The sequence below is a fragment of the Musa acuminata genome, chromosome BXJ1-3, assembly GCF_036884655.1.
Source record: "Musa acuminata AAA Group cultivar baxijiao chromosome BXJ1-3, Cavendish_Baxijiao_AAA, whole genome shotgun sequence".
Taxonomy (NCBI): Eukaryota; Viridiplantae; Streptophyta; class Magnoliopsida; order Zingiberales; family Musaceae; genus Musa; species Musa acuminata.
In genome coordinates this window covers 11604031-11621205 of record NC_088329.1, presented here as the reverse complement: position 1 = coordinate 11621205, position 17175 = coordinate 11604031, and the positions used below count along the sequence as shown (strand labels likewise).

Genomic DNA, 17175 nt, shown 5'->3' with positions numbered 1-17175 from the left:
TACGGGGAACCATGGGGCATGGTGGACATTGCTCTTGACTGTTTTCTTCGTCTAATGCAGGTGAGAAGTGAAGCAGAGAAGCTTCGAGATCTGTTCTTTCATATAATGAAGATTGCATTTCCAGATTCAGATTTTCGAGAAGCCAAGAATGCAGTGACCTTTTCTAGTCCCGGGGGATCTGTGACGATGCAACCTCAGAAGCTGCCTTCCTCCAGCAAAACCAAGCAGCAAGGCCCAACTAACAAGTTGGAGACAGTCACCGTCCGGGATAAGGTCGTACCCCATAGGGCCATTCCTATGGGCGGCGAAGAGAGGACCAAGTCGTCTTCTTCCAAGCACCAGAAGGAGTCAAGGTCAGTTTCTGGCAGCTTGAAGGAGCAGGCACCTGAATGTTCCCAGTTTTTGACGCACCCGGGTGATCTGGTTATCTGCAAGAAGAAGAGGAAAGAAAGAGATAAATCTGCTGTCAAGCAAAGAACTGGTTCTGCATCCCCATCCAACCCTGGTCGAATGGGCCCACTGTCTCCACCCAGTACGGGACGTGTGGCCTCTGCACCATCGCCCACGATGAACAGAAGTTCCAGTTTATCATTTGGGAAAGATTCACGTCATGCTCGACAGGCGAAGCATCCATCGGTCTGGCCACACCGTGAGATGCAGCAGCTTGGTGATGGAGATGGTGGCCGTCATGGCATAGGAGATGTACAATGGGCGAAGCCTGTAAAGAGAATGAGGACAGACACCGGCAAAAGACGGCCGAGTCATATGTGAGTATCATGATGTATATATTACATCACCTGTTAGTATATTCTGCATTCAATGCTTTGCTACGGTGGTCTCTTGTGCAAGAGGAATTAGCATCCTCTCTCACCATCCTTTTGGTTCCCCATCTCACCTTTGAGGCTTCACTGGGGGTGGTGGTGGTGGCTGTGATGTTGTTGTAGACTTACAGCTGAAGAAAAATCTAGTGTATTATTTAATTGCTCTGCTTCTGCTACTCCATGCCGTGTGTGCTATTTGTGTCATCTTTTTTGTTTTTGCTGCTTTTGCGTGGAGAGATGAGACGTTCGCTTGCATTGCTTGAATGGAAGTGTTAGATGGAACCAGATCCGAGCTTTTTTCCTTTGACGAAGCTCCCCGATCGTTTCATCTTGATCGCGTTTGATTGTAAATCTAAATCCACGTAGTTCACCAAATGTTGAATTAGATCAAGCCAAGAACTTGGTAATAACATCAACCAGACTGAACTACCGGGAGATATTGACTCGGTTGATTTCTGTGTAGCCCATATGAATCGATTAGGTTATGATCTTTTATTTATTTATTTATTTTATTTATTTATTTAATTTATAATATAATGAAAAATTACTTAAATATTTTTAATTTAATTAAGAAAGTAGGATTGACGTGAGAAATAAATTAAACCTGATTCGATCGATTATAATTGTCATTTTTATTATGTTTATAATGTTGACTGATATTATCATTTTCTATTCAACTTTTCTTTTCTTTTCTTTTTCTTTTTTTTTTAAATTAGTTTTAATATTTTAAAATGTTATTATCTATAAATTTTTTTATAAAAAAAATTAATTCTACGTATGGTTTGATCCATCGATTCGATTAGTGATCCAATGACCTAAGGCTTGAATTTCAATCGCCTCTTATTATTATTATTATTATTATTATTATTATTATTATTATTATTATTATTATTATTATGTTCAAAATCACCCAAAAGGTTACATGATTATTCGATTAAAAAACAAAGACGAGTAAAAAAGAAAAAGAGAAACTATGCGCATTTTCTGAGAGAGTGAAAAGAAAGAACTTCTGGGAAGCTATATAGATTTAGGAAGATCCAAATAAGAAAAAAAAAGAAAAAGTAACGATGATCTCCTTCGATTCTACCTAATCAGCTTCGATTCTAAGGGGTTTGTGCGAAAGCCAATTCCCCGGAGCTCTACTAATCACAATATGCCTATATAAAACTTACGATGAAGATGAAGCCCCACCACCCCCACCCCCACCCCATCATCCATCATATTTGTACCTTCTGATACCCTTCTTGTCCACCCCACAGCCGCACGCGTTCTGCAGCTTCGGCTGCCTGCGATGGTGCCAACAAAACCATGGAGAATCCGTGAGAACCATTTACTTCACTCCGTACATGTCAACAACTGCTGCTCGATTTTAACTTTTGTGTGGATTGGGAAAGGTAATGAAGAATAATTTTTGCCGCCATGCAGATTCTCACCTCGGCCTTCCAGTCGGTGTTCCAGATTATGAACAGGAGAACGAGCGTCTGGACAAACGTGCCACACAGCATACCGAACCAAATTCCCTGCACAAGACTCATGAATCAGGACAGCTCTCTCTCTCTCTCTCTTCGAAAATGCAAAGGAAGTTTACCTGCACTCCCCAGTGGAGTGCATAACCCATTAGGAACCCCAGAGGAAGGCCGAATATGTAGTAGCAACCCAAGTTGATGTAAGCCACCAGCGCTTGCCAGCCACCTCCGACGGCCACTCCTGTCTCAAACAACCCATCCATTTGTCGTAAATAGAACGCTAGCATGAAATGGATGGAAAGAATGCCCGTGTTTACCTGAGATAACTGGCTGGATGCTGTTAAGCACCATGGTGATGCCCAGAAGATACGCTATGTCTGCAACCGCTCGCTGCATGTCTCTATCACTCGTGAAGATGACGCTGAAATGGTTCCGGGTTGCGAGGATGATGGTCATGCAGAGGAGGCCGATCGCCAGAGACTGGACGAGCACCACGACCACAGCGTATCTTGTAGCCCGGGGGCGACCCGATCCTAACTCGTTGGACACCCGAACGCTGAGCGGAGCAAGAGAAGAGCATGGTGAGAGACTCCTTGCAACAGATGAATCGTCCATCCATATGTCCCTAGGATGGGTGAGCATACTTGTACCTTATAGCCGCATTCAATCCTATAAATATCATGCCCTCCCAACCATTAATGTTCATGCTGGGGAAAGAGTAGAACAACGGTCAAACCAGCTGTTGTCGGTGGATCGAAGCGGAAAGATCGTTGCATGAGAGTCGATTACCAGATAGAGATGGAGCCGACGGCGATCTCGGCGTCGTCGAGGTGGCCGGTGAGCACGGTGAGGATCATCATGTACCAAACCTCGAGGCAAAGCATGATTGCAGAAGCAAGTGACAACCTAACGAATGCCCAGATATCCCTGAAGGCCGACCAGGAGAGGCCGGTCCACCCGTCCTTGCACCAGACCATCACATACGCCACCTGGGACAGCGAGACCACCCATGCCGATACGTTGAAGGCAGCGGCTGCCCCGCCCAATCCCCATCCGAAGACGACGATGAAGAGGACCAGCAGCGCGATGTGGAGGAGGAGAGCCACGAAACCGATCCAAGCCAGGGCAACCACTTTGCTCTGTGCCTGAAGGAACTTCTGGGTGGGGAAGTTGAACGCCAGTGCGAACATCTGGGGGATGATGCTGATGGTGAAGTGGCCGGCGAGGTCAGCGATCTTATCGTCCTGGCCGATGAGCTTCAGCACCGGCGCAGCAAATATGTAGATCGGGCACATGAGGAACGAAGAAGCTACAAGGATTATCCAGGAGCGCTGCATGTACACGCCCAGCATCTCGATCTGACCGGCTCCGAAGGCTTGCCCGCAAAGGGTTTCCAGTGCACTCCCCATGCCGAGCTGTGAACAGAACATTGTATCGACATGAGCTACAGAGAGGGCAGATCCCTCTCTGTTCTGAATTCGACTATTAAGGACGAGGGAGACGGCGGAAAAAGTGGGGAGGTAAAGAGCGGCATACAAGGAAGCCGAAGGAGAAGGTGGAGACGACGTTGAGAGCGACGGCGACGGCGGAGAGCTCGAGGTTGCCGATGTGGCCGACGAATATCTGGGTGGAGGAGCTGAACCCGTAGAGGCATACGACGTTGAACGCGATGGGCGCCCCGATCCACCACAGCTTCTTCGACTCCGTCGTGAACAGCTCCCACGCCTCCCGCACCCCTCTCACCGGAGGGCAATCCTGTGCCACCACGGCCTCCTCCTCCTCCTCCTCCTCCTTCCCCACTGCCGCCAACTCCAGCTCGACCCCGCCCCCACCCGCCACAGCTACAACCATCACTCTCTCTCTCTCTCTCTCTCTCTCTCTCTCTCTCGGTCGCTCCGCCACCGCCCCTTCTCTTCGTCAACCCTTAGCAACAGTAGCTGCATCGTCCCCATATTTCCTTGTCTCGGTTTCTCAGGGCGGAAGGCCGAGAGCGGAAGGCGGAGAGCGCGGCATCTCTATCCCTCGCTAAATATATCTGCAGCTCCGAGTTTACTTAAAGATAGCCCCACCAGTTCTTTGGCATATACTTAAAAGATAAGTACGAAATATGAATGATGAAACCAGACATGTTCCCGTTACCCGTCATGTGATCTCAGTTTTCTCGGTAAGCACTCTAAACACGGGAAACAACTCAAGTCCAGTAAGGCCCAACCCGCACGGGCTGAGAGCGCGGCCCATTTCCGGGGGTTTGCTGTCGTGGTGGAGGTGGCCGGTCGCTGCTCCGCGGTATTTGCAGTAAAAGATCGAGCGTCGTTCCATGTGGAGGTGGGAAGAAACATAACGGGGATTCTGTTCACTTATGATCCTTTTCTAGTGTGTCATGCAGACGATGATGGTTCTGTGGGTGATTGGTCTCGTTAACCTCTTTGATCTGGTCTTCTTGATCTTTTGGTACTGCTGACTTTGCATTTTCCTCGGGAACAGCCATGCTTCCCGGTCTTTTCCAGCTGGTCAGCGAGATACAAGAAAGGAGAAAAAAGACATTTACTTCGCGTTTTCGTCGGAAAGGATAGCTTTGACGTTAAGCGAGACGGTAAACGAGTTGGAAGGCGGGCTATTTCACCGACCGGCGCTTCTCCTCGCTTTCTGCCAAAGCCGCAAATAGCATAGTGAAAAAAGGATACACAAGAAACACCCAAAAAAGGTGTGGCCTTTCTCTTTGCTTTTGCTTTTGGATTCTCTTTTGTTGGTTGAACTTGAAGCTTGATTTTAGTGGGTTTTGATCTCTGCCTTCCCTGAAAGTTGTGGTCTTGCAGAAAGTTGTGGATCAATCAGAGGTTGATTTCGAAGCATTCCTCCGGTCTACTAAAAGAAGGATTTTGGAGCTCGATTCTTGGATCTTTTCTCGTCGCAGTCTCGTCCAAATGTCGAGAGCATTCTGCCATGGGCTGTTGATTCTGTCCTCGCTCCCACTTGCTACTGCGGCTGAGATCGATCTCCCCCTCTGTGATTGTGACGGAGACGGTCTGTGGAGCATCGACAGCATCCGCAGTTGGCAGAAAGTGAGTGACTTTTTGATTGCGGCGGCATATTTCTCCATTCCGCTCGAGCTCTTATACTTCGTTACATGCTCCAATCTGTTCCCCTTCAAATGGATCCTTTTCCAGTTCAGCGCGTTCATAGTGCTCTGTGGATTGACCCACTTGCTCAATGTGTTCACCTACAAGCCCCACTCCTTCCTCTTGGTGTTGGCTCTCACCGTTTCCAAGTTCCTCACCGCACTCGTCTCCTTCTTGACAGCGATAACCCTCTTGACTCTGATTCCTCAGCTCCTCAAAGTGAAGCTGAGGGAGAATTTTCTGAGACGCAAGGCTCGAGAGCTGGACCGGGAAGTCGGGCTGATGAAGAGGCAGGAAGAAGCAAGCTGGCACGTGCGGATGCTGACTCAAGAGATACGGAAATCTCTCGACAAGCACACCATTCTGTACACCACCTTGGTTGAGCTCTCCAAGACACTGCAGCTGCAAAACTGTGCAGTTTGGATGCCAAATGAGAACGAGTTGGAGATGAATCTTACTCACGAGTTGAATGGGAGGAGGGCCTCCTCTGACCTCGACACACTCTCGATCCCCATGGATGATCCGGATGTGGCACATGTGAAGAAATGCGATGGTGTGGAGATACTAGACCCGGAATCCATGCTTGGTCGTGCAAGCAGCGGGATGGTTGGCGACTCAGGAGCTGTTGCTGCAATCAGGATGCCGATGTTGAAAGTTTCGGACTTCAAAGGGGGGACACCAGAGGTCCTTCAAGCATGCTATGCCATACTGGTTTTGGTGCTGCCCAAGAATGAAACCAGGGCTTGGAGCCACCATGAGCTAGAGCTCGTTGAGGTCGTAGCCGATCAGGTGGCCGTCGCCCTCTCCCATGCTGCCGTTTTGGAAGAGTCACATATGATCAGAGACAAATTGGTAGAACAAAACAGGGTTTTGCTACAAGCGAGGAAGAATGTGATGATGGCGAACGAGGCATGGAATTTATTCCGAAAGATCATGAACCAGGGAATTCGAAGTCCCATCCACTCCATTCTGGGTCTGTTGTCAATTATGCAACAGGGAAACTTGACTCCTGAACAGAGGCTTATAGTGAACACTATGGCAAAAACAGGTGGTGTGGTTTCAGCTTTGATCAATGATACGTTGGAGATCAACAGCGAACACTTTACTTTGGAGATGAAGCCATTCCAGCTGCAGCCATTGATCAAGGAAGCTGCTTGCATTGCTAGGTGTCTTTGTGACAGTAGGGGGTTTGGTTTTGGGTTTCAGGTCGAGAATAAGTTTCTTGATCAAGTTATCGGTGATGAGAGGCGGATTCTTCATGTACTATTGCACATTATTGGTGGTTTGTTGAACGGATCCAATGGAGGATGTATGACACTGCGTGTTTGGAGTGATTCCGAACTCGAGAACTTGCGAGATCAGAGATGGGTTTGGAGGTCCAAATTTTCAAATGTCAATAGTTGTGTGAAATTTGAGATGGCAATCAGAAGATCATTATGTTCTAATTCAAGCTCATCAGTGCAGCATGACAGGAAGCAAAATGGAGAGGGGTTCGATACGGGTTTTTTCAGCCTCGGTATGTGTAAAAAGCTTGTGCAGGTATCTCCACTTCAATCCTTTCCTTTTCATTCGATTTAAATACCGGATATGTAATTAGCTTCCGAACATTGTTTTTAATTATGACTTGTTTGCAGTCTCACAAGCTACTTAAACTACTCAATTTCTTGGTTTCAATGATTGTTCTACTTAGAAATTAGTTAATTATTATTGTCTATGCTCTACCTTGAGGTAGCGATTTCCTTTGGTGGAACAAATGCAACAGGAAGTAAGGTGTCTATGGTAATGATCAAAAGGAAGATCGATATTAGTAGTTTTGATTCCCTCATATTATTAAGGTAGAATTACACCGCATTATCAGCTTTTTGAACCTGAAATCATCAAATGCTTGAACCTGAACTCATGTTTGCGTAGATTTCAGACATGATACTCCTTCCATCACCTTGTAAAGATTCGTTTGTGATGTGTGAAACGCATTACCTGGAATCCAGATTGTTAATTAATGTTTCTTGGCACTAATCTAATGGGTGTATTCTGCAGCTGATGCAGGGGAACATCTGCATTATTCCAAGTTGCCATGGTCTACCTGAGTGCGTGACACTACTTCTCCGCTTGCCGCTGCAACCTCCCATGCCGATTTCTGATTTAGAAGGACCTTTGGAGTGCCATCATCATTCTTCTTCTTCTTCTTCTTCTTCTTCTCTTTTAGAAGGCCTTCAGGTTTTACTAGTTGATGATGATGGAATCAACAGAAAGGTAACACACAAGCTTCTCGAAAAGCTGGGGTGTTGCGTCTCTCCTCTTTCGACAGGGGCTGAATGCTTGAGCTCCATTGGCACCTCTGGAACGCAGTTCCAACTTATTGTTTTGGACCTCAACATGCCCATGATGAATGGCTATGAAGTTGCCACCAAGGTACGGGACATGAGAACCGGATGCCGCCCTTTGATCGTTGCTTTGACGGCAAGCACCGAGGAACATGTTTGGGAGAGATGTGTGAAGTCAGGGATGAACGGTCTCATCAGGAAACCGGTGGTGCTACCAGAACTAGAACGGGAGCTCCTAAGAGCACTTACAACTTGAAACGTAGTTTGCGTTGGAATCAACTAAATTGATGGTGTACCTAGGAAGGGAAGTGAGTTGCATTCTTTGAAATGCTTCGATGGCGATAGCAGGTAAATTTGAGGTACTCTTTGCATTTATCTGACATTGTTATTTCCAATTACTTTGATAGACAGCTACCTCAAGCAAGAATCCATGTCCATTGTCTCGGATGTTCAATTTAATTGACACTACTCCTTGATAGTTTATGGATCAAGATTTTGCATTAAAATGATCTGTACTTGGAAGTTTTAAGAATCTAAGAAGTGTGACATCTGACTTAGCTACAAGACGAGCAAAGCTGAGTAGAGTGTATGTAGACTACAAGAAGTTAATATATTACTGGACGGTCAGGTCCTGTTTTGGTATCATCAATCTGCAAGTTCATATTTAGTTGTCCAATATCTATTAGTTTAGCATCACAACTTGGACTTGGACTTGAACATGTCACTTGCAGCTTTGCACGCCCAACGAGAGATGTGTATGGTGTGGGCTAAGCTTCTTTGATTAGAGAGAGACACATTAGTGTAATCTTTTGTGGTGTAGGCAGGCAGACGGGGTTGGGGAGTGGTCTGTGACCGAACCTTGCGCCGTCCAACCAACCACTACTGGGGTGGAGTGAAGTGCAGAGAGAGACGAGAGGGTTGATGGAGTTGGAAGGAGGTGAGAAGCAATTGCTCAAATGCAGGAGGTCACTCGGACTGCATCTTTCTTTCCCTGTTGGGATTCGTGCAGCGGCGAAGAAGGGGATGGATGGATGGAGGGATGATGTGATTGCAATGTAGAAGATTATTAATTTAGTGGGTAGATTACGAGACCTAACAAGCAAATGGGATCAGCTTAAAGGAGAAAGCTTCTGACAAGCGACAACTTGATTGACTTTTGTGGGTTTAGAAGGTCACCATCAAGTTTTGGGGGCCTAACCCTAACCCTAACCCTAACCCTAACCCTAACCCTACTTAATGCAGTGTATCTATTCTGTTTCATTAGGTTGGAGATTAGCAAAGCTAATCAATCTACACAAAAAAAAAATAATAATAATAATAAAATGTTTAGAATTGAAATGTAAAATATTGCGTACGGGTTTAGGTCAGTCAATATGAATGAATGCATTGCAGATGACAACCAATTAATCGGGCGAAGACATTTACCGCTAATCGAAACCCACTCAACAACATCAGACCATAACCCAACAAAATTGTAGTCTGGGAAGAGTTTGATTTGTCTCTTTCGTTTGGCCCAATGATGAGTTCCTCCTCCCCACACCTGCGTCGACTCAAAGCGACTTGGCAATTTAGTCGATCTATCAATAAGATAAATTTGATTGATCGATTGATTTCCTCTCTTGATGTTGTTTTTTATATAGATAAATCTTTATGATATTAAATCAAAATTCGTAAACAGATCATGAAATCGTTCAAGGAAAAGAAATAGCATACATACATACAGTAAACAGATCATCCTTATTTTTAATTGTTGGTCAATTGAAATTTCATACCAAGTATTCAGTGTAAGAATGAATATTACTTTTCTACAGAAATTGTCAAAGAAATCCCAAGATTTTTTCACTGCAACATTGTACAAATAAGACATGTACTCTCTTATCAATCATGAATCACAAGTACAGTTGTCGATAAAGGAACCACTAACATAAAATCATTTTAACAAGATTAGTAGCAATGTTCCTTGTGATCCAAACCATGCTTCACACATGATGCTACTACTTTCTCCACAGTCATCAACATCATTAGCATATCTCTACCCTTCTATTAGAGGACAATTCTATTTCGGATGAAGCACACAGATCATTACTGGTACAATTACAGACTTTATGTGACATATTATATATATATATATATATATATATATATATATATAATAGAAATGAGAGCTCATTGTCCTCCTAGAATGGCGCCCGCGCATGAGCCCACCCGAAGGGCTCATGCCCCACGTGTGCGACGTTGGGTGCTAAGTTCGGCGGCAAGTTGAGAATGGGCAGCGCCGAGTGGTCCGGCAGTCCTCCTGATCCCCCGCCTCCGGCCATCAGCTGCGGTTCTCCACCGGGCAACTGTCCCGTGGCACCACCGCCACTGTCTGGGCCTTCCTCCTCTTCCTGAACAAGCGGCAACCTCTCATAAGTAGCGTTCGCGAACGTGGACGCCATGACCATCACCGGCCCTGCCGCTATCAGCGGCCCCACGACGCTGCCGCCCACCACCTGACCCTGCCCGCCTGCCAGGTAAACCGTTAACCCGGTCGACCCCGGCGGGGACGGGCCCGGGCCCGGCAGGAACGTGCCGGTCACAGAGAGGATCTCGAACCGGCCACGGAGGGCGACGGCCGCGCCCGGGGCAGCAGGCTGGCGGAGCGCGACGTTGACGACGGTGCCGGAACCGCTGAGCACGCAGACGGCGCGCTGGCGGCGGCGAGCGAACTGGGCGATCGAGTCGGCCACGTCCGCGCCCCCTGAGACCTCCATGACGTGGCTGCGGAGGGCGCTGGGGCTGTCGCGGGTCACGAAGATGGGGGGTTTGGGCTTGTTCTTGGACCCTGGTGGACGGCCGCGTCGACGCCGGCTGCTCGGCACGACCGCGCCTTCTCTCGGCTCCCCGTCGTTGTCCTTTTCTTCTTCGTTGGCGGACGAAGAATTAGGGTCGGATTCCTTTGGCGTTGCGTCCTGGTTAGGGTTCTTGTGAACCGAGGCCGCCGGATCGGCTCCCGGAAGGCCTAAAGGCCCTTCCCACCAGTGATTCGCCAGCTTGCTCGTTAGACTAATCGCCTTTTGTATGTTGCTGCTGCTGTAGAGATCTATACTTCATTCCCCTTCGTTCTCATCTTTGTACGAACACAGAGGGGCATCAAATATTTGGAAGAAGTGATGGTGAACCTAAACAATCTTACATGGCTACATGTTTCCACACAGGATAAAGATGAGGAGTAAAAGAAAGAAAAAGGAAGCATGAAGGACAGAAGACTAACAGTATGCTTCAGAATCCATCAGCTACCAACTCAACAGGACCGATCGGTTGCCTTCTCTTTTCCGTTTCTTCTCGGAGAGAAAAGGCTACTAGTATAACTTGTAGTCATGGGGGGAGAAGTCGTACGGCAAGTGGATACATGAAATAATATGGAAAGGAAGACTTGGTGCAGTTGAAGAGAGAGAGAGAGAGAGAGAGAGAGAGAGAGAGAGAGAGGTCTTGTTCTAGTTGATTCTCTTCAGGTATAACATGTGTGAAAAGGTAAGTGGTGCTTTGGAGTTAATTGCTATGGGTAGAATAATTTAGGGAGGGGAAGAGAGGAGTGTGTTGAGCATTAGGGTTTTTATCTGAGAGATGGAGAGAGTGGTACTGTATCAAATTCCCATAAAAATGGGAAGTTAAAGCTGTTGCTTCAGCAGCAAGAGGAAAACAAGCTATGAATGTCCATTGAGCTGATAAACGCAACTGCGGTAGGAGGAGAAGGACAAGAAATAATATCAAATGGGAGAGATTCCTGAGCTTGGTGGCCCAGGAGACAACTTGCAAGTACAACGCCTCCCCCAGCTTACAAGATCCTGCCATGCTTTGCATGCACTAATTAAATCTCCAGTTGCATGCGCTTTTGCATCCACCCAATAAGAAAAAGGAAGACACTGGAAACACAGGCGCACCAGAGATCAACCAAAAGCGGCTCCGTCAAACTTAATTGATGGTGGTGCATGCGTCACACTCCTAGCGAGGCTTCAAAACTGATGAGCTGAAGGGCGAGTGATTGGGGAACACATGGAAAGAGGTTAACATGTGTCGACACACGATTAAGCTTCAGAAACTGGAGATGCAGGACAGCTTTGAGGATAAGGAGAGGGAGTACAAGTTTTCTATTGCTATTTGTCTTTTGCCGTGGTCCTGCCGCATGGCAAGCGTCATGATTTCATTGGCATGGCGATGACAAGTGAGGGAGGTTAGGATTAAAAACCATGAGAATTGGTGCCGATTGGGCGAGGACTGCCGGGGGTAGGAAGACGAACCGAGTATAGTTTTTGTTATCCATGTTGCCTTGATGGGGCCATTGCCCATGACAGTGTGACAGGGCTCCTCCTCCTTATGGGTAATCGGAATCGATGCATAGTGACCGGTGAGGATTGAGATGGCCGAAACCCTTGAGCAGGGGCGAAGCCACGGATGCATTCTGGTGAGCTCATGGGAGAAGGGGGGATCCCGAGAAGACGACGCAGCTTCTTGACGCGGGCGAAGGAGAGGAGGCATGAGAAGACTCCGGGCGATGGGCTGGGCCGGCATATGAACCAAGCAATGAAGCCTCGGCAGAACCTGACCCGATCCGTTAATGAGCCGACGGGTCTGTGCGGCTTTGATGGGTTTTAAAGTCGAATCCGTGACCATATTTTATATAGTTTAATAAAAAGATTAAATCATTTAGAGAACCAATTGAGTTGGTGGGTGATGAGGATAATAATGACGATAAGACTCGGGTGACGTCAGTTGCCTCAGATGACGTCTCACGCCTTCGTTGACCTGTCAGCACTTGGTTAACACGAACCGGAACGTCGACCAAGGCACATTAACATCCTGCTCAGGCTTGATCCCTCATGTCACGCCAACATCGATGTTAGACGCTATCAGAAGTACGATCCTGCTCCTTGCGGGCAGGTGCACCAAGCAACGGTAACCCTCACTATAAAAACCCTTGCGCTCCGAGGGAAAAGTGGAGGAGGGAGGCACACCATAGAACAGATAAAAAATCCCGTGCAACTATTCACTAACTTGATCGTCGGAGGGGTCGGACTGAGCTCCCCGACCCGACCTGTGTGCAGGTGCGAAGACGGAGGCCTCCCACTAGACGCTCAGGCGAGGAGTTCCCTCCCGGAGGAGACAATGACCCCGTTTCGATCGGACCATCGCAATCGACCACTTCAGCGGTCTCAAGAGCCGTTCCGAGAAGATCCCCATCATCCGGACCCGAACCAAGCCGCGTCGGCCCCGAGGCCACGGCTTAAAGTTGTTTACACCAACATTTTGACGCTAGAAGGAGGGCCCGAATGTCAGGGGATCGCCCTATTGACTCAGACGAGCTCGCAGCTGAGGGGTCACGCCCGATCAGAGCTCCGGGGGAACACCCCCCATGCGGAGAACCTCGATACGAACCCCCCGCTAAGACTTCAGAGCGCTATTGGCGGATATTTAATGACCCGGGCCTATCGCCGCCCGACGGCGCCCCAGTTGGCTCGTCGCTCGTGTCGTCCGAGGCCTTTCAGAACCTCACTCATCAAGTCCAAACTCTGACTGGTATGGTGCAGTCCATTCTCCCACTCATTTCTTGTTCGCTGCACCTGCTTGCAATCCAACTGCTGCAGCAACAGGAGCCACCCGTTCGGGCTCGCACCCCACCCCGGGAGCTTCCGACTTCCCCTCGGGATCGAACGGCTCCACTCGAGGACCGAGCGACGGCAAACCCGAGAGGCCGCTTGGAACCTGAGGCATTCTCCTCAGATTCCACGGATTCCCTGCGAGCCCAGCTATGCTTTGTTAGTCGGCAGCTCGACGAGGTGCAGAAGGAGGTCCGCTGGTCGAGGGGAGAGCTCGGGGAGGACACGCACTAGGAATCTCCTTTTACACCCGAGATACAGGATCAGATAGTCCCCCCAAACTTCCGACTCCCCTCCTTAGATGCATACGACGGCTCCACCGATCCAATGGACCGTGTAGCCGCTTTCCGTGCTCAGATGGCGTTGTACGGAACTTCTGATGCTTTGATGTGTAAAGCGTTTCCTACCACTCTAAGAGGGCCAGCCCGTGCGTGATACAACGGCCTGAAGACCGGGACGATCGCCTCCTTTGACCAGCTCATCAAGGACTTCGAACTCAACTTCTTGGCCTACGCCCAGCTGAAACCTTCCGTTGCGCTGCTCCTCGGACGCAACCAGAGAGAGGACGAGCCCCTCTCCCATTTTGTGAATCGCTTTGCAACACAAATCCGGGGATTACCAGACGCTCATCCCTCTTTGTTGATGCAGGCGTTTATGATAGGCCTGCGACCTTCCAGATTCTTTTGGTCCCTCGTGGAGCGACCCCCCACTGCGGTGCCTTAGATGCTTCAACGTGCGAACCAGTTCATCGCGGCCGAGGCCTGGATGGCCGGGAAGCGGGAGGAGCACAAGAGGGTTAGGCCGGAGCCATCTCGGGACAACCGTCCGCCGCGCCGAGGCGCAGGATGGACCGGCCTGACCCGTCGACGCTGAGGACCATTGCCCTCTTTGGGCGCATCCCGAACGGAGATATTTCTCCAAATAAGGGAAAAGGGGTTACTCAGGGCCCCCAACTCGATGAAAAGCCCGCGAGAACTCATCGACCAGTCCAAGTATTGCCACTTCCACCGGTAAAGCGGGCACGATACTAAGGAGTGCCGCGAGCTGAACATATCGCCCGATGCTCGACCAGTGAAGCAGAAGCCACAACAGCAAGCTCCAGATAGACAACAGGCTGTCCGTGAAGAGGTGGAGCGACTCTTGGCAGCATGCTTCATTGAAGAAGTCAAGTACCCGCGATGGCTGTCTAATGTAGTCCCGGTGAAGAAATATAATCGGAGCTGGAGGATGTGTGTTGACTACACCAGTCTCAATCGTGCATGCCCAAAGGACTGCTATCCCCTCCCGAGGATCGACCAACTGGTCAACGCAACCGCCGGGCATGCCCGCCTTTCGTTCATGGATGCCTTCTCCGGCTACAACCAGATCAGAATGACGCCCAAGGACCAAGAGCACACGACTTTCCTCACTGATCTAGGGGTGTATTTCTACAAAGTTATGCCGTTCGGGCTGAAGAACGTCGGTGCTACCTATCAGAGAGCCATGAACAAGATGTCCGCCCAACAGATCGGGCGAAACATCGAGGTCTATGTCGACGACATGATCGTGAAGAGTCGTGCGACGACGGATCACCTGACCGACTTGGCCGAAACGTTTCCCACACTACGGAGGTATGGTTTGTGACTCAACCTGGCAAAGTGTGTTTTTGGCATCAACTCGGGAAAGTTCCTCGGATTCATCGTACACGAAAGAGGAATCGACGTCAACCCGGAAAAGGTCCAGGCGATCATCGACATGCAAACCCCTCGGACAATCAAGGACTTGCAGCGACTAAACGGAAGGCTCGCTGCCTTATCCCAGTTTCTATCCCGATCTGGTGATCGTTGCCTCCCCTTCTTCCGGGCGCTGAAGAACCCGAAGAACTTTCAATGGATGGCACAGTGCGAAGAAGCTTTTGGAAAAGTCAAACAACACTTGGCCAACCTCCCCCGCCTTGCCTCGGTCTCTTTCGGGGAAAAACTCAGTATCTACCTGGCTGCCTCCCGGCATGCGGTCAGCTCCGTTCTGATCAAAGAAGCCTTCGATAAGCAACAACTGGTCTACTATATCAGCCATGTCCTGAATGGGCTTGAGAAGTGGTATCCGCTAATTGAGAGACTTGCTTTGGCGCTCGTGCTGGCGGCTCGGAAACTGCACCCCTACTTCCAAGCCCACCTGATTGAGGTAATCACCGACCAATTGCTTAGGCAAGTTTTATCTAAATTCGATGTTGTAGGTCGGCTCCTCAAGTGGTCGGTAGAGATTGGAGAGTTCGATATACAGTACGTGCTGAGGACAGCCATCAAAGCCCAGTCGATAGCCGACTTCATCTCAGAACTCGTTCAGATGGAGGACGAGGGATCCGGGCAGCCTGGGGAAGAGTAGATCATGCACGTGGATGGCTCGGCTACCTCGAGTGGTGCGGGCGTGGGACTGGTGTTATCAGCGCCCGATGGGCGTTCGTTCGAACGCTCCCTCCGCTTCGGGTTCCAAGCAACCAACAACGAAGCCGAATATGAGGCACTCTTGGCAGGACTCAGACTGGCTCTTGAGATGCAGGTGAATGCCATCCACATCCTCACCGATTCGCAGCTGGTGGCTGAGCAACTCAGTGGTGGATACGAGGCCAGGGAACCAACCATGGTGAAGTACCTGGCAGAGGTAAAAAGACTAGCCTTCAATTTCTCTCACTTTATGGTATCTAGGGTGCCAAGGAGTCAGAACGAGCGAGCCGACGAGCTGGCTAAACTGGCCTCAAGGTCGGACTCCAAAGCCCAGCCTGAGATTGAAGAGCTCCCCTTTCACGCCATCTCGGTCTCGGTTATATCTTCAGCCGACACACATACCACATGCGTGCAGGATATGCTACACTTCAAGCGCGACGGGATTCTTCCCGCCGATGAGGCGGCGGCTCGGCGCATCCGCCGAATGCAGGCATGGTACTCCGAGGTGAATGAACGACTCTACAAGCGGTCCTTCTCGCATCCTCTACTACGGTGCCTCGGGCCTGAAGAGGCTCAGACTGTCCTGACCGAGGTCCATGAGGGGATTTGTGGTGAGCATATCGCTGGACGGACCTTGGCTTATAAAATCCTTTGCCAAGGATACTACTGGCCCACCATGTCCCGAGACGCAATATCTTACATACAGCGGTGCGACCCGTGCCGGAGGCACGCCTGAACCCCCCAGCAGCCTGCGGTTCCACTCGCCCCCATTGACTGCGTGTGGCCATTCGCACAATGGGGATTGGACCTCCTTGGCCCTTTCCCACTAGCTTTGGGACAATGCAGATATATCATCGTGGGAGTAGATTACTTCACCAAGTGGGCAGAAGCCAAGCCACTAGCAACGATCACAGAACGACAAGTGGAGAAGTTTGTATGGAAAAATATCGTGACTCGGTTCGGCTTGGCCAGAACCATCATCACGGACAACGGATCCCAGTTCGCCAGCATGAGGCTCCAAGAGTTCTATGCGAACTATGGGATTCAACTGAGGTTCAGCTCGATGGCCCACCCCCAGATGAACGGATTGGCCGAGGTGACCAACCGATCCATTCTGGACGAGCTCAAGAGGAGAGTGTCCACGGCTTGATCGGCTTGGGTGGATGAGCTCCCAAGTATCCTATGGTCCCTACGGACCACCCCCAAAACCGCAATCAGGGAGTCCCCCTACAGCCTCTCATTCGGGACCGAGGCCGTCCTGCTCCCCGAAGTGGTTTTCCCTACCCCTCGGACGAAAAACTACGACGAAAGGACGTCGAACCAAGGACTACAAGCCGGCCTCGACCTGCTCGAAGAGCGACGTGCTGACACTCACCTGAAAGACCT

At 49.5% G+C, this 17175-nt stretch overlaps 5 protein-coding genes across 5 annotated transcripts in view; 3 read left to right on the top strand and 2 right to left on the bottom strand.

Annotated features, from left to right (window-relative positions):
- Nucleotides 1–980, top strand: part of LOC135623097 (ATP-dependent helicase BRM-like) — a 34004-nt gene extending 33024 nt beyond the window's left edge. The window contains exon 14 of the mRNA XM_065125644.1: nucleotides 61–980. Coding sequence (XP_064981716.1) covers nucleotides 61–771 — 711 coding nt within the window. The 3' untranslated portion in view covers nucleotides 772–980. The remainder of the gene's footprint in view (nucleotides 1–60) is intronic.
- Nucleotides 981–2038: 1058 nt separating this feature from the next.
- On the bottom strand, nucleotides 2039–4229 carry LOC135638470 (protein DETOXIFICATION 35-like). The gene is made up of 7 exons (XM_065151587.1): nucleotides 3824–4229; nucleotides 3077–3702; nucleotides 2938–2994; nucleotides 2605–2843; nucleotides 2410–2528; nucleotides 2255–2341; nucleotides 2039–2107 (listed from the first exon to the last, which is right to left on the bottom strand). Exons 1-7 carry the CDS (start codon nucleotides 4136–4138, stop codon nucleotides 2039–2041), a joined length of 1512 nt encoding a protein of 503 aa, XP_065007659.1. The 5' UTR covers nucleotides 4139–4229.
- Nucleotides 4230–5065: 836 nt separating this feature from the next.
- Nucleotides 5066–8132, top strand: LOC135637077 (ethylene receptor 3-like). Its single transcript, XM_065149460.1, has 2 exons — nucleotides 5066–6945; nucleotides 7444–8132. Exons 1-2 carry the CDS (start codon nucleotides 5212–5214, stop codon nucleotides 7984–7986), a joined length of 2277 nt encoding a protein of 758 aa, XP_065005532.1. The 5' UTR covers nucleotides 5066–5211; the 3' UTR covers nucleotides 7987–8132.
- A 1616-nt stretch (nucleotides 8133–9748) lies between these two features.
- Nucleotides 9749–12059, bottom strand: LOC103973416 (AT-hook motif nuclear-localized protein 20). Its single transcript, XM_065151576.1, has 2 exons — nucleotides 11959–12059; nucleotides 9749–10817 (listed from the first exon to the last, which is right to left on the bottom strand). Exons 1-2 carry the CDS (start codon nucleotides 12057–12059, stop codon nucleotides 9908–9910), a joined length of 1011 nt encoding a protein of 336 aa, XP_065007648.1. The 3' UTR covers nucleotides 9749–9907.
- A 3674-nt stretch (nucleotides 12060–15733) lies between these two features.
- On the top strand, nucleotides 15734–16939 carry LOC135636271 (uncharacterized). The gene is made up of 2 exons (XM_065147912.1): nucleotides 15734–16515; nucleotides 16636–16939. The coding sequence occupies exons 1-2, from the start codon at nucleotides 15734–15736 to the stop codon at nucleotides 16937–16939; spliced, it is 1086 nt and encodes a 361-aa protein (XP_065003984.1).
- The last annotated feature ends 236 nt before the right edge of the window (nucleotides 16940–17175 follow it).